We start from the raw sequence: 17,748 nt of genomic DNA on the forward strand, positions 1-17,748 counted from the left end.
AGTGGCAGAAGCAGTGTTACATGGTCCAGGAGGAATACAGAGCATACAAAGCTTGCAGAGACAGTTTTAGGAAAGTTAAACCACCCCATTGCATATGGCAAGAGATGGGAAAGGCAACAACAGAGACTTCTACAGGTGTATCAGCAGCAGAAGGAAAATTAGGGAAAATTTGGGCTTGCTGCTGAATGGGACAGGGGACAAGCTGATAAACATAGAGAAAGCCAAGGTATATGATGCTGCCTTTGCCCCAGTCTTCGCTGATAAGAGCAGCCTCCAGGAATTTCAGGTACCTGTGTAAAAGTCTGGAACAAGAAAGACTTGCCCTCCATAGAGTAGAAGCAGTTTAAGGAGCATCTACACAGACTGGACATGCACAGGTCTATGGGTCCTGATGGACTAGGAGTGTTGAGGGAGCTGCTGATGCCACTGTAAGGTCACTTCCAATTGCCTTTGAAGGGTCATAACTACTGGGAGAGATTCCTGATAACTGGGAAAAAATCAAACATCACACTGGTCTTTAAGAAGGGAAGGAACCAGATAGCCTTCCTCAAGAAGAAGACAGGCTCAGTGAATAAGGGCAGAGCTTGAACTTAACAAGGCTTTCAGCACTGTCTTCATTGACAAAATCATAAAGCACATACTAGATAAGTATGAAGTGAATTTAATTTGAAACTGGCTAAACTGTCTCAAAGGTTTGGGATCAGCAGCATGAAACCCAGCTAGAGGCAGTGATTTGTGGTATATCCCAGGGGTGAATTTCAGAGCACACCCTCAACAGCTTTGCAGATGATGCAAAAGTGGCAGGAGTGCTTGGCAGCTCATCATGCTGCCACTCAGAGGGACCTTGATACGTTGTAGAAATGGCCTGACAGGAATCCTATGAACTTCAACAAAGGGAAATTCAAGTCCTGCAGCTGGGGAGAAATAGCCCTGTGGAGTAGCCAAATTGACCTGGGCATCTTTCACTAAGACGCTAGCTACAGAAATCTATCTCTCCAAAGAAAATGTAGCATTAAAATTAAAATGTTAAGCCTACCCACAATTTGGAGAGAACACCAGGTATGGAAACTCAAACTCTACACAAGTTTGGTGGACTTTAGTTGCTCCTCCTTAGATATTTCACAGTTTCTTGGGAGAAGCACTAATGAAAATATTACTGAAGGAAATGCTTTTTGTCCTAGTTTTGATGGCTCAAGAAAACATCCTGTGATTTTTTTTTTCTAATTAATATGTTTCTGTGTCCTCTGAAACCGATTCCAGCCATTGACACAAGCAGAGAACAACCTGCTAGCCAACTTCTTCTATTTGCCTTTTTGAAGAGGCAGATTCTTTTGAGGTAAGTATTTCCCAATAACTGAGTCAGCATGAGTCAGCACCATATCTTCTCTGAAAGACATAAAATTGCCCAAGAATCATAGAATCATAGAATAGTTTGGGTTGGAATGCACCTTTTAAAGGTAATCTAGTCCAACCCCCTGCTATGAGCCAGGACATGTTCAACTAGACCAGGTTTCTCAGAGTCCAATTTACCCTGACCTTGAATGTTTCCCAGGCTGTGGCACCTACCACTGCTCTGGGGAAGAAGAAGGGGGCAAGAGGGGGGCATTTACCAAAGGTACAGCTTAAGGGCAGTGAAGGAGGGTTGGACTGGGAGCACTGATGCATAATGGACTCCTGGCTTGGAATACATCTTGGGACAGAGAAGGAATTCGATGTGGGGCTACTCCTCGTCCCAGGTGAATACAGCAGCAGAAGATGCCAGTTGACAAGGGGCATTTTAATCTGCTCACAGTTTTCCATGAAATTGCAATAGAGGTTGTTCCTTGGGAATAAGATTGCGTATGAGGAATGCCAAAACTTACTTGGAAACACCAGGTGTTTCTCAGGTCTTACAGTTCCTGTACCCAGGCAACCAACAAGGGTAGGGGACAGAGATCCTGAGTGCTTTGTCAGCAGCTTTGCCCTTCAGACCCCTACAAGCGTGACAGTTTGCTGTGTGCTCTGGCAGAGCAGAGGGAGCAGGACAGGCCAGCATGGCCTTGACCTTTGGCCAGCCAGGGTAACATTTCAGCTGCCCACCATGGACCCACAGATCCAGCTGCTGCTGCCCGGAACCTTAGCACAAAATTTGCCACTTCCTAGCAAAAATAAAAAATTAAAATAAAATAAGGAATATACTAAAAAGTAAACCCTTGCTGATTTTGACTTTGGGTTTCCCTGGTGTCTTGTACACCATTCCATCAGTTAGCAAGGGTCAGGGGAAGCCACTCATGAAAACAAGAAAATACAAGGTAAAGATAGGGGTCTGGCGTGACTGCAGCACTTTTCTACAATGCTCTGTCCAAGCATTGTAACAGGTAAACCTGCAGCCAGTATGGGGCACTGGGAAATGGGAAGTGAACAGTGCAGGAGAGGTAATTCCATTACACTCCCTTGCTGAGGGAAAACCTACCTGCTGGGGTTACTCCCAGTTGCCCGTGTCTGCCCCACACAGCAGCATTATTCCATAGAAGTAACATTACATCCATTCACACTGATTGTCTTTCACCTGTTTGTCCTTAATGTTAATCTCTTTCACATCTAAATTCAAGTTTCATGTTAGTACTATGATTTCCCCCTCACCCAACATACATCAGTAAGGGCCCATAAGCCACTTCCAGCCCCCTGCAGATTTGTACCAGCACAAACTATACAACTGATCATTGCCAAGAAATAAATGGGGTCGCTCAGGACCTGCTGACATCTTTCTTTTGATTACACACCGGAGAGGGGGCAGGGAACAAGCAGATGGGATCAAAGTCCCTTCCCTAAAAGAAGAGAAAGTCCCCTTTCCCTTATCTTAAGCACTGTGTCAGTAAGTTTCTCCCACTAATTCCTCTGCTGTTCATTACAGTTATTCCCAGCTCAGAGAAAGCACCTGGCATGTTGTTTTTGGTGATGACTGCCAGCTCCAGAGAGCAGAGGTATCTTTACTGGAGCTACTAAAATACTTCCTGGTTTACAAACGTCGTTGTCTTCCTGGTTGGTGCTTCAAAGATTTGTTGGACACCTCTGGGCAACCAAAACTCTGAGCCAATGGAGATGTATTTTTCATGAGTTCCAGTGATTTCCAAACACATATTTAACAAAATAGCCATGACCTATTCAGAGGAGCTCTGAATTTGTCATGCAGGTAGAACAAAGTCTAAAACAAGGAGCAAAATAGTTGTCAAAAGTTTGTACAGCAAGTGTCTGAGCACTGACTTTATTGAGCAGATAAATATGATTATAGATAAACAAGTGTAGTCTGTTAGCTGCTGCAGATATCCAGTGCAGTAATTAAATTGAGGGGAAGTACACGACAACATGGGATAAGGGACAACGAATTAAATGGGTCAAATTTTTATTTTGATCAAGACTTAAAATAACCAAATATTCTGTGGAAAAAGTGTGTTGGCTCTTATTATGCTATAGATCTGCACAAAGAAGTACAATCTTACCACATTTCTTACATAAATTTCCTTCTTTCCTTATGTAATTTTGCATGCAGAAGGACTGTAAAAATGATAAGCAGTATAAACACAAAAATAAAAAATGTTGAGATAAAAAAGGGACAATTTTTTCTCTCAAAGCTAAACACTGTTATCAAATGGAAGTTGAGAAATAACTGGTACCAGTATGTAAGTAGTTAAAAGCATTTTTACTAAGGAGCCTGTCAGACTGTCTTCTACATGCACGTATAGAGCTGCAATAGTATTAGTAGTGTTACCTTTCCAGCAGTGTTATCTAATCCAACATAAGCATTTGGAAGACATAAGAATGAGGAGTTTTTAATCTCTCCATTTATTCCTGATTTCATGAGAGTTAAGCTTTGACATGAGACTGGAGTGAATTCTCTGGACCCTAGGATGATGCAGAATATTAGATCTTGGCACATCCTGTAGTTTTTTAACTCAAAAATCTAGAGAACTCCAAGTTCTGTTTCCAGGATTTGAAAATTGATTTCTTATCCATCGTCAGCCCTCTGTCTGCATTGCCTTGTGGCTGCAATTTGCTTTCTCTTTTTCTCTAGTCCTCTTTCTATTCTTTAAATCAGAAGAAATACTCCTCTCTCTTAAAATATGAATAATTAAATAGCAGTCTAAAATTAAGATCTTCAATATAAAATAAAAAGAAAAATAAGATAAAAAATCTTGGTTTTTACAAACCTTTTCTTAAAATAATGACAAAACTTACAGATCTCTGTAACTGTCAAAAGAAGTCAGTTGGAAACATATATGTGAAGCCTTAACACAGTTTGCATTTAAGTTGATTTTTACCTTCTTGCTATCAGTTAATTATGTTACACATGAGACTCCTCCTGGCACTTTGTTAACATCTGGATGCCCTTGTTATATATTTTACCCCAAAGTCTGTACATTCTTTTGGACTAAGTGATTATTTGCCTGGAGAAGTTCCTACTCAGGTGCATTTTTCATAATTTCTGTCATTAATTTGTCCTTTCTCACTACAAGGAACATTTGGTTTAACTCTCACAAGAATATAAGAGAAGTATTAATTATCACTAAACTTCTGCTAGTAGTGACTAAAAAATATAAGCTGTCAAAGAAATAAAAGCTACAGCTTTCTTTTTCGGAAGATCAGTAGATAACAACACTGAACGACATATTTCTGGGACTTACTGTACTGCTTTTTCTCTCCTCAGACTTGAATTCATGTTCTGTGGACTATCCTACCATTTCAACTTACGGAGAGCTGAATCTTCCTCTGGCTTACTTAAGATCTATATTCCAGTGCAAAGTAAATTCTACTTCCTTCTACAATTAGAAAGCCATTTTCAAATCAAACTCTGACTTGTATGAGCACTGTCATATATGAAAATATGCAAAAGTTATTTTGGACAGGGGGACAGAAAAATATTCAAACAATGTGATAAATGAAGTTTAATCAAGCTATTCTCCATAGAAAATATCACTTGAGTTATTCACATCCACTACCATTAGAGACACGACTTTTTAGAAGTCTGAGTGGGATATGCCAATTTCCCATATTGTTTAAATGTTCCAAGTTCTAACAGATTTTAAGAAGACAGTTTGTAGGAGAAACACCCTCAGTGACTGTACTTTCTTAGACTCCACAAGAAATTTCTATTGGAGCATGTTGCAAATAGAAACATCCAGCAAAACTGGAGCTACAAAGTCAGTTTGTTCTCAATAGGTTGTCTTTATTCTTTGTCGTACAGGATTGTGGAAGCCACTGTGTAAATCAAAGAGTTGATTAAGTACAGAGATTTCCAGGAAAAAGAAGTAGTTTTCAACTAGTGCTGATGTTTACACTTCATGCAATATACCTGAAATATTTAAACAGGTGAAAAGGAAAGTGAGAAAGACAAGCCAAACATCTGACTGTGAGTGCCTGGAAAAGCACTGTGGCATGTATGTCACTTGAACTGGTAAGGATTGATATATTGGGTTAGTGGAAACAGTTAAATTTAGAAAAGAAAGAAAGGGGTTTTTTAAATGCAAAAGCTTGTCCAGATGTTTTTAAGCCATTTCTTTCAGGGTATTAAATAATGCTCAAATGTCCATTGAAGTCAAACTTCCACTGAACTAAATCAGTGCAGTCTGTTTGGGGATACAAAATGATCCTGCTAAACCGAGCTGTGGCTTGTCACTTGTGACAGCTGTGACACATCTGCAACAGTAAAAAAATAGCAGCTACACTCACCAGATGGGCAACTGAGCTCTCATGGGCCAGTTGGCTATTTCCCAAACTGTTGGGATGTTTGTAGCTCTTTGTCATAACAACATTTTCTTCCTTTATGTTCCTCTTAATGACAGGAAAGTTACCCTTCATCATTACTGGAAAAGTGATGCTGCTTCTAAGCAAATGTTACTGTTTCTAGAATAATACATTGTCTGATCTTCTCTTTTCTCCATCAGATTATACTTACACAGATTCTTACATTAAATCCTTTCATAATATGGTTTCCTCTATTGGACATCCTGTAGCAACTATATGAATACTACATTATTGGAGAGGGAGGAAGAAGCTGTTTGCTTTACACATAGGCAAAGCAGTGGCCCTCATTCTTTTGTAAATTGTGGTGGATGTTGCAAAATAGTTTGACAGCAGCTGGTCCTGCTATTGTGATAGACTGATGAGAACATTTGACCCAAGCTCCTGCCAATTAAATCTGCAAATGCTGACTATAACCTGCAAGAAATAAGGTATTTTCTTATACCTATTATGCCTAAATATCAGTAGTGAAATAAGCAAGTCCAGTCTAAACTGAAGTTTTGAATTTTAAAAAAATATTCTTCTCTGACTTAACACAATAAAGTGACAAGATTTTTTTGGAGTAGCTGATTAATAAATTGATGTTTTATAAAGCAGGGTTGAGCTGTACCATAAAACTACCCCTTTCATTAAATTATCTGCTCATACCAATTAAAAGTCTTCACTGTAGTCAAATTAGGCATGTATCCATTCAACTCACTTTCCTTCTTATTTATATACAGTTGCAGATTGGATTTTGCTGAGTAGAAGAGAAACAAGAGACATGAACAGAGAATTAGCTAACTTCCCAATATACTTGTTTGTAGGGAAGATGAATCATCCATGGATTCAAATGAATGTACAAGTGTAATTGCTCTCATGCTATTCAATTGTGCTTCAGTATAACAGCAAAATGCATCTGAGAAATGTTCAAATCTCATGTGCATCACAGTGGCTGCATATGGTACATGAGATCAGTAACACTGAAACATCACAAAGCACAGCCTAGGCTAGACAAGATAGCTTTCACTTGAGTTTAATCAGGCAGTAGTCATAATGAGAGACAAATTAAATCACAGCTTACTGAAATTATCCATTCTGAAAAGAGTATTAATGCCACAATGAGTGTCTGAGTTGCAGGTAACTGTTTGAGATGATACAGCATGCTCCACTGGCTGATTCTAAAAATGGTAGAAAAAGGCTAAAGCCACTTTATACTGTCAAATATATACCAATGGCAGAGGAGAATTACTTTTATACATAGGTACCCTGTTAACTCTCAAATGGTACAGTGCTTCATTCACAGCAAGAACAAGACTGAGGCATTGAAAAGTTACAGATCCAGAACTAAAGACTTTACTCCTGTAAGTTAGCTTGGTCACCTAAATGAGGACTCTTGGTGTCGAGACCAGGAGCTCTATCAGTATAATACTAGAAAAATATATTCAAATTACTTCACAATAATGAATTGAGTGAGAATTCTAATCAAAACAGGGCTAAGATTTCCTTTCATAAGGATTAATAGTATTGCATCACTAACGATGATTTTGTATTCAAAATTATTTCATGCCAGCACAAAATCTTTGGAGGGGGAGAAATTTTACAAATATCCATTTCATTGTCTTATCCATACTCTGTGGACTGCACATATAAACATGTCTGTCAATCAATTTGTAGGAACTGTTGAAGCAATCCTATGTCACCTCTACTACATGTTCCTCTTCCTCTTGTTGAGTGGCCATTAGTAATTAATTACAGCCTACTGTCATAAATCTGCTTTTCCCTCTGCTCTGATCTTTTAGCATGAGCTTGTGGTTTGGCATGGATTAAGCAGTTCAAATGCCACCCTACAGGAATCCTTAAAAGGCAAAGCAGGGCTGCTCACTACAGACTGTGACACCACTGGAGACCCAGGGATTACACTGTGGATACACCATCTGATATCACTTGTCCTTTCTCTGTTTAAATGAGGGAACTCCTTGCTCCTACAGTCAGTCCTACAGCTTGCATCAGGCAGGAGCCCTGCCAGGACTGGTCATCTAACTGTCACAGAAACTCTCCCAAGGTGATACAATGGCTGGGAGAGGATCTAGGATCACTTATCCCAGTTCCATTGCCGTTAGCCCTCTTACACACCATTACGAGGGAACTATCACCCCTCAAATCTAGTCATGTGGCCAGATGTTACATAATTGAATACGACAATAAATATGGATACTTGATGATTTGGGGCAGCTAGGCAGAAGGAGTCATGGGAATAGCTGCTATACAAATCTTACAGTTTCGAGTATTAAGACAAATCTTGAAAATTTCCATTTTCATAATGGTAAGAAGTCTGTTCCTCCATGTCTTGAGTTACTTGCTTTTGCTTCCTCCATTCCCTTCTCTGTACTTCACTATTTTGATTGGTAGCACCGTATGTTTTCTTTGGACTTACAAAAGTTTCATTGTTCATCTCTGTTTCTTCAGCCAGTTCGTCCTGATCAATTATGCCACATTTCTCTTCGCTGAGGTTTTCGGGGTCAGCCCACTCCTGCTTCTCCCCAGAAGCAAAGATAGCGTAGAATATCACACCACTGTAGTGCACCAGGGCTGCGATCAGAAAGACGTTCTGCCATTCTTCACGGGTCTGAAAGAATGGTGCAGGTCTCATTAAATTTCCAGTAATAAGAAATACTACTCTCTGAATTAGCATGGATTAGCATATATTGAGGAATGACCATGATCACTGTTTGATTCTTGATGCTGAAGACTGAACAATTTATAAGAATCATTGAAAAGACTTTTTTTATTTTTATAACTACAGCAAATATAATAAAACTTGGGTTTCTTTGTTGGGATCTTTCCTCACAGTGAAGTTTCTCTCTTGCACGTGAAATATTAATGGAGTTGGAAATGCAGGGATTTCTCTAACTACATAAATACTATTGTAGATCAATGATTGCTTAGGAACCCTACCATGGGGGTATGGATGCATTGTAGAGGAGTTTTCCAAGTCATATAAGCATTGCACAGTTATATGGAGATATTGCAGAGACTCAGGCTCAGGTGGTATAAAACAAAACCTCCCTGCACAGATATTTCATTTATAATAGCTGAGAATCAGGCCAAGGCAGTATTAAAAAGTGCATGTTTAAGACAGAGACCAATGATGAAATGGAATCCCCAGGAATCTTTGAAATGCATTAACTTTCGTTGCATTACCTAACCCTTTTCCTAGAAAACATGGAGAAATATTACCTTATGTTTTGTCATTGCACCAACAATGAGTGGGCACACCATTCCCGACAGCGTCCCCACACCGTTGGAGATGCCCATCAGAATGCTGGCATAACGAGGGGCTATGTCCAAGTGATTCACATTGAATCCTACAAAAAATGAGAGACAATGGTCAGCTATACAGCACTGCACTACCAGGCCAACAGGGCTTTCTACAGCCATTCTGGCTGAAGCAGCCTGAAAAGGGTATCAACGTTCCTATTACACCTCTGAAGATTATGTTGTACAGAAAATAAAGTTTAGTTTGGCTCTATTTAAAGTGTCTGTACTTTCCATTTTCTCATACTGAAGCAGTGCACTTGGAAAATATTTTTAATTAAGGAAACAATGCCTCAAAGTAGTCTTCTTTTTACTTACACAGTAGAGTTTTTTCATTCATTTATTTCAGTGGTTTAAGTAGCAGTTTAACAACATGATAAAAAAATAGAATATAAACCAGTAGGAAAAATAAGTACCCTTACTGTAGTGTGTCTTCTGAGTACATATTTTATTAAGAAATAAAAACAAATGCTAAATATCAGCTCAGATAATTACCATTCCTTAGGTAATAAAAATTAGTCATATTAACTGTAGTTGATCACAAGAAGTGACAATGAATTCCAAGTGCATGGTAATAAACTAAGTAAGAAGTAGACTACTGGGAAAATCCTGCAATAAAAATTGATTGATAGAAATGGCCAGCTATGAAAGGACCTGTAACTGAGCAGCAAAACCACTTCCCATCTGCAGAATCCTGAAACAAATGAGGATCAGTAGTTATTTTGCTGGTCAATTTTGTTCAATAGACCCATGTTATTGGCAGTCTTCTTGGAAGATCTTCAATCTTCATAACAAAATCTTCACTCTTTGTAACAAAAGGGGTTTTTTTCAGTCATGCTGGTACTCATAGTGCTACAAAGCAGCCCGAGACTACAAAACGTGGGTGATACCCATGAAAGAAACAACTCTTCTGGAGAAGGGCTGGATGTAGGATGCAACAGAGGGAGGGCTAACACAGAAAGCAGAAACCAGATGCTAGGGCTGGGGGCAGGATTGCAATTGATAGCCCTTGTGCAACTATTCATTGCAGAGTAATTCTCTCTCTCTCTCTCTCTCTCTCTCTCGCTCTCTCTCTCTCTTCTTTCCCTCCTTCTCTCCCTCTCTCTCTCTCTCGTTTTAGAGACACAGCTTAAACAGGATGAAAAGGTGACAGACACTGTAAAAGTATATTAGAAAATAACAGCAGAAAGCTGATGTAAACTGGCGTCAACAAAGAGCAGGTTCTTCTTAAATCTTCATGTCCCATGTGCAACACATGTCATAGATACTGAAGTAAATTATTTCTGATATGGGAAGAAATACAGAACACCCCATAAGTAGCCACATTAAGAGCAAACATAATAGAAATGATGACATTAAAAACAGTCAGGATAATAACATCACTTTTGTCTGAATAGTAAAAGCAGGAATAAGATTAACTCTTACCTGAAATTGCAAAGCCGCTGAAGCCTACTGCTAACACCAGAAAGGAAATTGCCACACCTTTTGTGTGAGAATAGCCAACCACCAAAAGCAAGGTTGCTTCCATCCCGAAGCCTTCAAATGAAACACATGAGAATGAATTACATTTAAATTATTGTTGGTCAGGAAAATACTAGTAAGCACTATCCAGAATAGCAGCTTAAAATCAGAGAAAATTCTTTTGTATCTTTTAGCTATTCTTGAACATACTTGGGAGCTTTGTGCATTTGCAGAAATACTTGTGTATTTGCTGTTTGAGAATATACTATTTTTTTCTCCTCATTCACTGCTGTATAAATGACCCAAGCAGTTGGTGAAGTCAATTCACTGAGCAATAGAGGAAAAAACCAAGAATGTGACTCTGTGCAAAAGGCAGAAAAAATCACAAACACACAAACATTATAGAGAAAGGAGAAAAATGCCTTTGATTTCTCATGGTTGTAGTGATGCAAGATATCCTTGGTAAATAGAGCAAAAGAGAGTTTTACATGCAAGTGTGCGAGCAACACAGCAGGACATCCCTGAGCATGAGGGTCTATTTGATCATACCACTCTATTGCCCATTCAATTATTAACCAGGCTTCTTGTCTCCTCCCTTTTTAAAAGCATGCTCATATAAGTAAGGATTTATGTCATGAGGCATCAGCTCTGCTTTTAGCACTTCAGATTAACCAGCTGTAAATGCAATCTTGAGTAAATCGTCTCTTGTTACAATTAAACATGGACTAAACTATGATGCTTGGATCAACTGCAGCAAACAATTGAATGTCATATTTTCAGAATCCAGTAGTACCTCCACAGTTCATGACCTTCCTTACAGTGGTAGTGGTTAAGATCTTCCTGCTCCGTAAGAAGTCAGCTAATTGCCCTCCGATGGGCACAATGATCGTCATGACCATGTGAGGAACTGCTGACAAAAGGCCAACCTGCAATTAGACAAATGAGTGCTTACTATCATTTCCTCTTCAAGATTTAGGGGCAAGAGAACAGGAACCATAACATTTCTTCACCTCTTTTCTTCTGCATTAGACGCTTTATCTGATTAGAGCAGATGCTCAAAACTGGGTGAGGGAAGAAACATCTCTTTGTGGTCCAGGAGGAGAAACCAGAGCACAAGTGAGAATTTCACCTTAGAAATGCCATGCAATATCCCTAGTACTCATGGTTACTCTAAAGAGCTGCACTGAAGACTTTATATTAAATTCTGCCATAGACATCACAAAGGCCTGTCTGATGTGTCCTGATATTGGAGTGCTCTATCTTGGTTTTCAACTGCTTTTATATATTTTTGTTATTTATGTTCTCAAGAAGCTCCTTCCTGAATAACAGATCTATCCCTGTTACCTGCCTCTGTGTAAAGGAAGGAAGAACCTGCACATTTGCATATGGACTGAAGATCATACAGCATAAAACTTGACACTATTATATAATTATAAATTATTAAATAAGCTTATATGTAAAGAAATGGATTTATTTTTATTCTTGTGGGATTACAGCCTACAAACTGATGGTCATCTTCTTTTCATTTTCACAGAAACCCATAATCCCAGAATGGCTGAGGTTGGAAGGAGCTTCCTTCTGCTCAAGCTGGATCACCTAGAGAAGGTTGCCCAGAAATGTGTCCATACAGCTTCTGTATATCTCTGAGGATGGAGATTCCACACCATTCTGGGGAACCTGTTATAGTATACAGTCATTCTAATAGTAAAAAAGTGTTTCCTCATGTTCAGAATGAACCTCCCGTGTTTCAGTTTGTGCCCAAGGCACCACTGAAAAGAGCCTATTTTCATCTCCTTTACACTGTCCCTTCAGATATTTGTACATATGGATGAGAACCCTGCTGAGCCTTCTCTTCTCCAGGCTAAACAGTCCCAGCTCTCTCAGCCTTTCCTCATAGGAGAAATATTTCCATTCCTTACTCACTTTCATGGCCATTTATTGGACTCTGTCCAGTATGTCCATGTCTCTCTTTTACTGTGGAGCTCAGAACTGGACACAGTACTTGAGGTGTGCCCTCACCAGTGCTGTGTAGAGGGGAAAGATCACCTCCTTTTACCTGCTGGCCTTTGCATAACACAGCCCAGGGCACCATTAGTCTTTAGTGCAAGGACACACTGCTGGCTCATGTCCAGCCTGGTGTCCAGCAGGACCCCCAGTTCTTTTCTGCTAAGCTGCTTTCCAGATGGGCAAATCCCAACACATACCAGTGCATGGGCTTGCTCCTCCCCAGGTGCAGAACTCTACACTTTCCCTTGTTTACACATTTCCTTATGAGGCTCCTGTCAGCCCACTTCTCCAGCCTGCCAGGGTTCCTCTGTACAGCAGCACAACCCTGTAGTGTATCAGCCACTGCTGCTAGTTTTGTGCCATCTGCAAACCTGCTGAGGGTACACTCTGCTGCATCATCCAGGTCATTAATGAAGATGTCAAACAGGACCAGACTCAGTACAACCCCTGAGGTAGAGCTTTAGTGATCAGTATGTCATCTTCGAGAAGCTTTTCTGTGAAGCAGTACTTTAGTGAGAATTTTGAGTTTACTTTCTGGGGTGTGCAACCTCATTACATTGACAGTGGGTTTTACACTGGTTTTAAATTAGTGAGGTTCACAGAGATGCAACTCTAGCATTAATGAAAAGCAGCCCAGAATAAACACACGTCATTTTTTTTAATATTCATCTCCATGCTGACTTGGCCATTTAGAGTGCCATTGCTGCCATGCCATAACCACTGCTACTCTTGCAGAACCTGGGCACACAGTGCTCCCAGAATAAATAATGATGTTCTTTGTTATCGGCCTTAGACTTGCTTGAAAATAATTACCACGTAACAAGTATGTATGCTAAAGGAAAGGGGTTTTAAAACTTTTCTGAAAAAATTATCCTGTATTCCTCATTCATGCTCCAAAGAGGGAGCACAACTATTTGGATTTGAATGAAATGGCAGTGGCAGGGAATATAAATCTATAAAAAATTTTATCTTCATTGCTAATGAAAAGTCACAAAAATCAAGAAGAGGATAAAAATTACCTGGTGAAATGCTAAACAGTCAACACCAAACAAAATGTGCATTTCTATTTACTTACTTTGTGGTTTTTCATGGTAAGTGGTGGCTTTTAATCAACTGTTTCCCAAAATTACTTCTCCATTCTTCCCTTTTTCTAATAATTTGATGCCCACATACTTTTATTTCTATTAGGGCAGAAGAAGTACGTCATCCCAAATACTTGGAATAACCTACTGTAATGGTTCCAGGTCTATCTGGTTTCTCCTCAAACAACTAAACTGTAGCACTAAGTGCCACGTTCAGTTATTTCTTGAACATCTCCAGGGATGATGTTCACCTCCTCTCTGGGCAGACCATTCCAATATTTAACCACCCTTTCAGTGAAGAAATTCTTCCTGATCTTCAACCTAAACCTCCCCTGGTGCGTCTCCTAGGATGAGGTCTGAAGGTCACTGCTTCATCTCAGACATTTACCTTGCTTATTGCAAATCCAAAGACTTCTTCAAAGTAAGCAGGCTGACTTATAAGGAGCAAATAGAAGGTCCAGCTTCTGCAGAAGTTTGCCACAATGATTGCGTAAACTGGCATTGAAGTGAAAAATCTCTTCCAGGGAGTACTAAATTTCTAGGGGGAAAATACCACAAAATTGGGTACACAGAGGCAACATAAAAAACCAGTATCTTTTATTATCAAACCTGTTTGGTACATTCTTACACCAAGGATAACTCAGAATGCAAGTGAAATATATCTCTTGAATTAATGGCAAAAAACAGGTAGAGAAATTTTCTTAGAACAGTTAGGATTTTTAAGATGAATACTGCACTACTATTGCCCTGCTTACTGAAATTACATGAGGTCTTCTGGAATCCTGCTATTGGGATAACAGCATCAGTAAAAGAATCAAAGGAAACTAGAGAAAAACTTGTGCTATTCCCCACTTCTTGAAATGATGCAGTTTGAGACATTCTATTGAAAGGAGTGTGAAAAAAGGGTTGTCCAAGCTAAGAGACATGCAGGGGCACAGCAACAAGCAGCTACCTGCTTCAACCTAATTAATTTAATTCAGAAAAAAAAGGGTCTGTCGTACAGAATTTAATTTCTGTAACTTGCTTTTTGGCATTTTCAATTAATATTTTTGCTCCAATACTCCACAGAGCAGGAAACATACTTCAGAGACCTATTGATTTGTAATAGAATTCCAATCAGAAGATGAAATCTGTAGCTATGGCAGTACACATTGATATTCTCCTTTTTTTTGAAAAAAATGTTAATTGTGTTCTACAGGCCACTGTATGCCTGTGGCTGTGTGTGTACCCATGAAGGTGGTACTAGTTTCCTCTGCAGTAAAACCACCGTACTGCAAGGAAAATCCATGATCTAGAACAAGTGTGTGTGTCTCCAGCCAAGACCTGAGTGACTTCAGCCAAATTTCAGAAGCATGCCCAAAAGGACAGTCTGGTATTTTACACTCCTAGCAAGGCTGTTGCCCAAAACATGTAGAGGAAAGAACTGGAGTTACTTTGTTCCAGGATGTTCAAAACAGAAAGCTAAGAATGAACGGTTTATCAAGAAACACCTTTGTTTTTCACTACTAGCAAAAAAAGTTACCTAAGGGAATGGAGGGAAGTTTGATGGGAAAATAGGTTTTAACTCAAAGTTTCCAGGATATTCTCAGAGAGAGGATGAGAAGTCTTAAAGCACCTGAGCTGCTGTGAGAGTGAGCAGGGCAGAAACTCTCCTTAAGCTATTAGATTTGCAATCATCCCTAACAGGAGTTCAAAAGGCAGATGGATAATTTAACATCTGCAGTCAGATTCTTATTTAGCTAAATCCATTAATATTTTTTAGAACAAACATGACAGTTACTCAAGAGCAGGAGACCAGAATATGTGGTGCCCTGCCAACCCATCCCTTCCCTCCCTAGCTCAGAGAAGCTCTGTAAGCCAAGAACTTAAACAACATTACGTGTTTTCCTGTGCTCATCCTGTCCAGCTGCAAGAGCCTGATTCTGTAATTTTCATGAAAGCAAAAGCCCCTAGTTCCACCACTCTTATACAGCTAACAGTATCCATCCAGTCATATGCTCACCTTGTGCAAAGTGCTCACAGATGACAACAAGAAAAGCCCTTTTTTTACTTACACTTGCATTAGCAAGGCTGGCTCCTTCTCCTATACTTGTTTCTATATATATCCTTTCTTCATTGGTTATTGTTGGATGCGCAGCAGGGCTCTCATAGGCATGAAGCAGCCAAAACACGTACCAGACAATCCCAAACATTCCTGAAGGGGCAGGAAAAGCAACTTCATTTTAAAAGCCAAGGAAGCTGCACTTCAGTATCTGCAAGCCTTGAAGTTTGTTTCAAGTGCCAGTTAAACCAAACCTGCATAGAAATTATGCCCGGGGAAGTAACAGAATATGGCAACTAACTCTGTGTGTATTGTATGCCTGCTTGCAAAGCATTTGAGTATTTTGTCTCTTTTATTGCGTTATGCATGGGGCAAAGAAAAGGCAGGGTGAAAGCTCTCTGTAGAAGCTGGGAAAGGAAAAAGCAGACAGGCCATAATGTGGTCGCAATCTGCATGAAGGGACTCCACCATAAGATGGCAATGGCAAATCTTGTGGTGTGTCCTGAATCTCCAGAGACGACAGAGAAAACCCATCTTAACTGAGCTGCTGATGTGCAAGGCTGGGTTGGAGCCACCTCTGCCACACTGTGAGGGGAAGAATGAGGCACCACAGATCAGCCACAAGGCCATACCTATGGGACCACTTTGTAAAGATGCTTTATTAAAGATGGGCAGCATGGGGAGGATTTCTCAGGGCAGAAGTTTTCAGGTCCATTTGGCTCCCCATCAGCAGCATTTGCTGTAGCATTCGCTGTTAGCATGCACTCCCACTTGTGAGGCAGGTCTCACACAAGTGTTTGTGCTGCAGAGGAACTTTCGCAACCACATCCAATCCTGTCACTGGGTGACCATGAGCTGCAGCCTGGTCATTGCAATTTTACAACATTTTGTAACAGATGATTATGAAATAAAAACTCTTAGAATCTGCAATAAGTAGAGAATTAATTGGAGTACCCATTTACAACCTCTTCATTTATCACAACAACTTTGATCCATCCTTGTTAGACCGGTTTTAGTAAAAAACTGGCAGTACTGATCTAGTGGCAGAGGTCCTTCATGTTAAACAACTCACCATAAATATAAAAGACTGATGACCATCCTATATACTGTACCAGCACACCTGCCAGGGGCATGGCCACCACTGCACCTGCATAAGACCCTGAAGAGAAAACAAATTAGTAAAATATGTCAGCTATGATAGGTGTGCCCAGCTTTCAGAGCAGATGATCCAGACAGGTGTTCATGAGAGCAGAACTGGAGGGATATGTTCGGCTGATTTGTTATGAACATGGAGAATGGGATGGAAGCTCCAAAGTTTTGACTGGGGTGACAGGAAGCATTGACCCCTCATGGGTCACCAGTCTCATTTTGCAGAGCTGTGCCCTGTAGGTAAACAGGATTTGCAAATCCAAGACTGATGACAAACCACCACAGAGGCATAAGCTATATGTGTGCACTTGAGTGGGAAATCCCACCTGGAACTGTGGTGTATGAGGTGGGTTTTGGAGAAGCTAATGGCCGAAGTTTCAGAAGCCTTCGTGGGGTTCGGGAATCCTGATGACTGCAGATATGTTGGGAGGCTCTTGTCATGGCCCCAGACCCATACCCACACAAGCACTGGTAGCAGAGGTGGTGTTCAAACCAACCCTGAGTCTGTGAAACCATGTTTAATTCATAGCAACACCATAAACAAACAGCTGGAATAAATAGGCAAATGTTGACATGGGGATAAAAAAGGATAAAAACATGGTCTGTGCCAAGGTTTCTGATTGGGAAATACATAACACTGGTGAAATATATTTCTTAGTGTCTTGTGTAAAGAGATGAGTATATAAGTGCAATCTAGACATCAGGTTTCAGTGCAAGACAGTGACAGTGGCTTTTCATGTGAAGAGTGTTGCCCTGAATTATTCTAGGAAATGAGCTATTTGTGGTTTTGAGAGTAGTACAGAGTTTTGTTAATAAACATTTGTTAATGTTGTACTCATTTGTAAATACTTCTCTGCAATGATTCAGAGTGATCCTTCTCCCTCATCTTCATGTAATTCATTTTTCCTATAGCAATTGAAAAGCTCTAGGCCA

The 17,748-nt window shown here is 40.0% G+C and overlaps 1 protein-coding gene across 1 annotated transcript in view; it reads right to left on the reverse strand.

Annotated features, from left to right (window-relative positions):
* Positions 1-3,230: 3,230 nt before the first annotated feature.
* The window catches only part of SLC17A8 (solute carrier family 17 member 8), a 29,094-nt gene continuing 14,576 nt past the window's right edge, over positions 3,231-17,748 (reverse strand). Inside the window, exons 6-12 of the mRNA XM_008636539.2 lie at positions 16,739-16,825; positions 15,680-15,819; positions 14,014-14,163; positions 11,330-11,462; positions 10,501-10,611; positions 8,998-9,125; positions 3,231-8,386 (exon numbers count right to left, since the gene is read on the reverse strand). Of these exons, the coding sequence (XP_008634761.2) occupies positions 8,048-8,386; positions 8,998-9,125; positions 10,501-10,611; positions 11,330-11,462; positions 14,014-14,163; positions 15,680-15,819; positions 16,739-16,825 (1,088 nt within the window). The 3' untranslated portion in view covers positions 3,231-8,047. The remainder of the gene's footprint in view (positions 8,387-8,997; positions 9,126-10,500; positions 10,612-11,329; positions 11,463-14,013; positions 14,164-15,679; positions 15,820-16,738; positions 16,826-17,748) is intronic.

Source organism: Corvus brachyrhynchos, unplaced genomic scaffold (assembly GCF_000691975.1).
Source record: "Corvus brachyrhynchos isolate BGI_N302 unplaced genomic scaffold, ASM69197v1 scaffold56, whole genome shotgun sequence".
NCBI lineage: Eukaryota > Metazoa > Chordata > Aves > Passeriformes > Corvidae > Corvus > Corvus brachyrhynchos.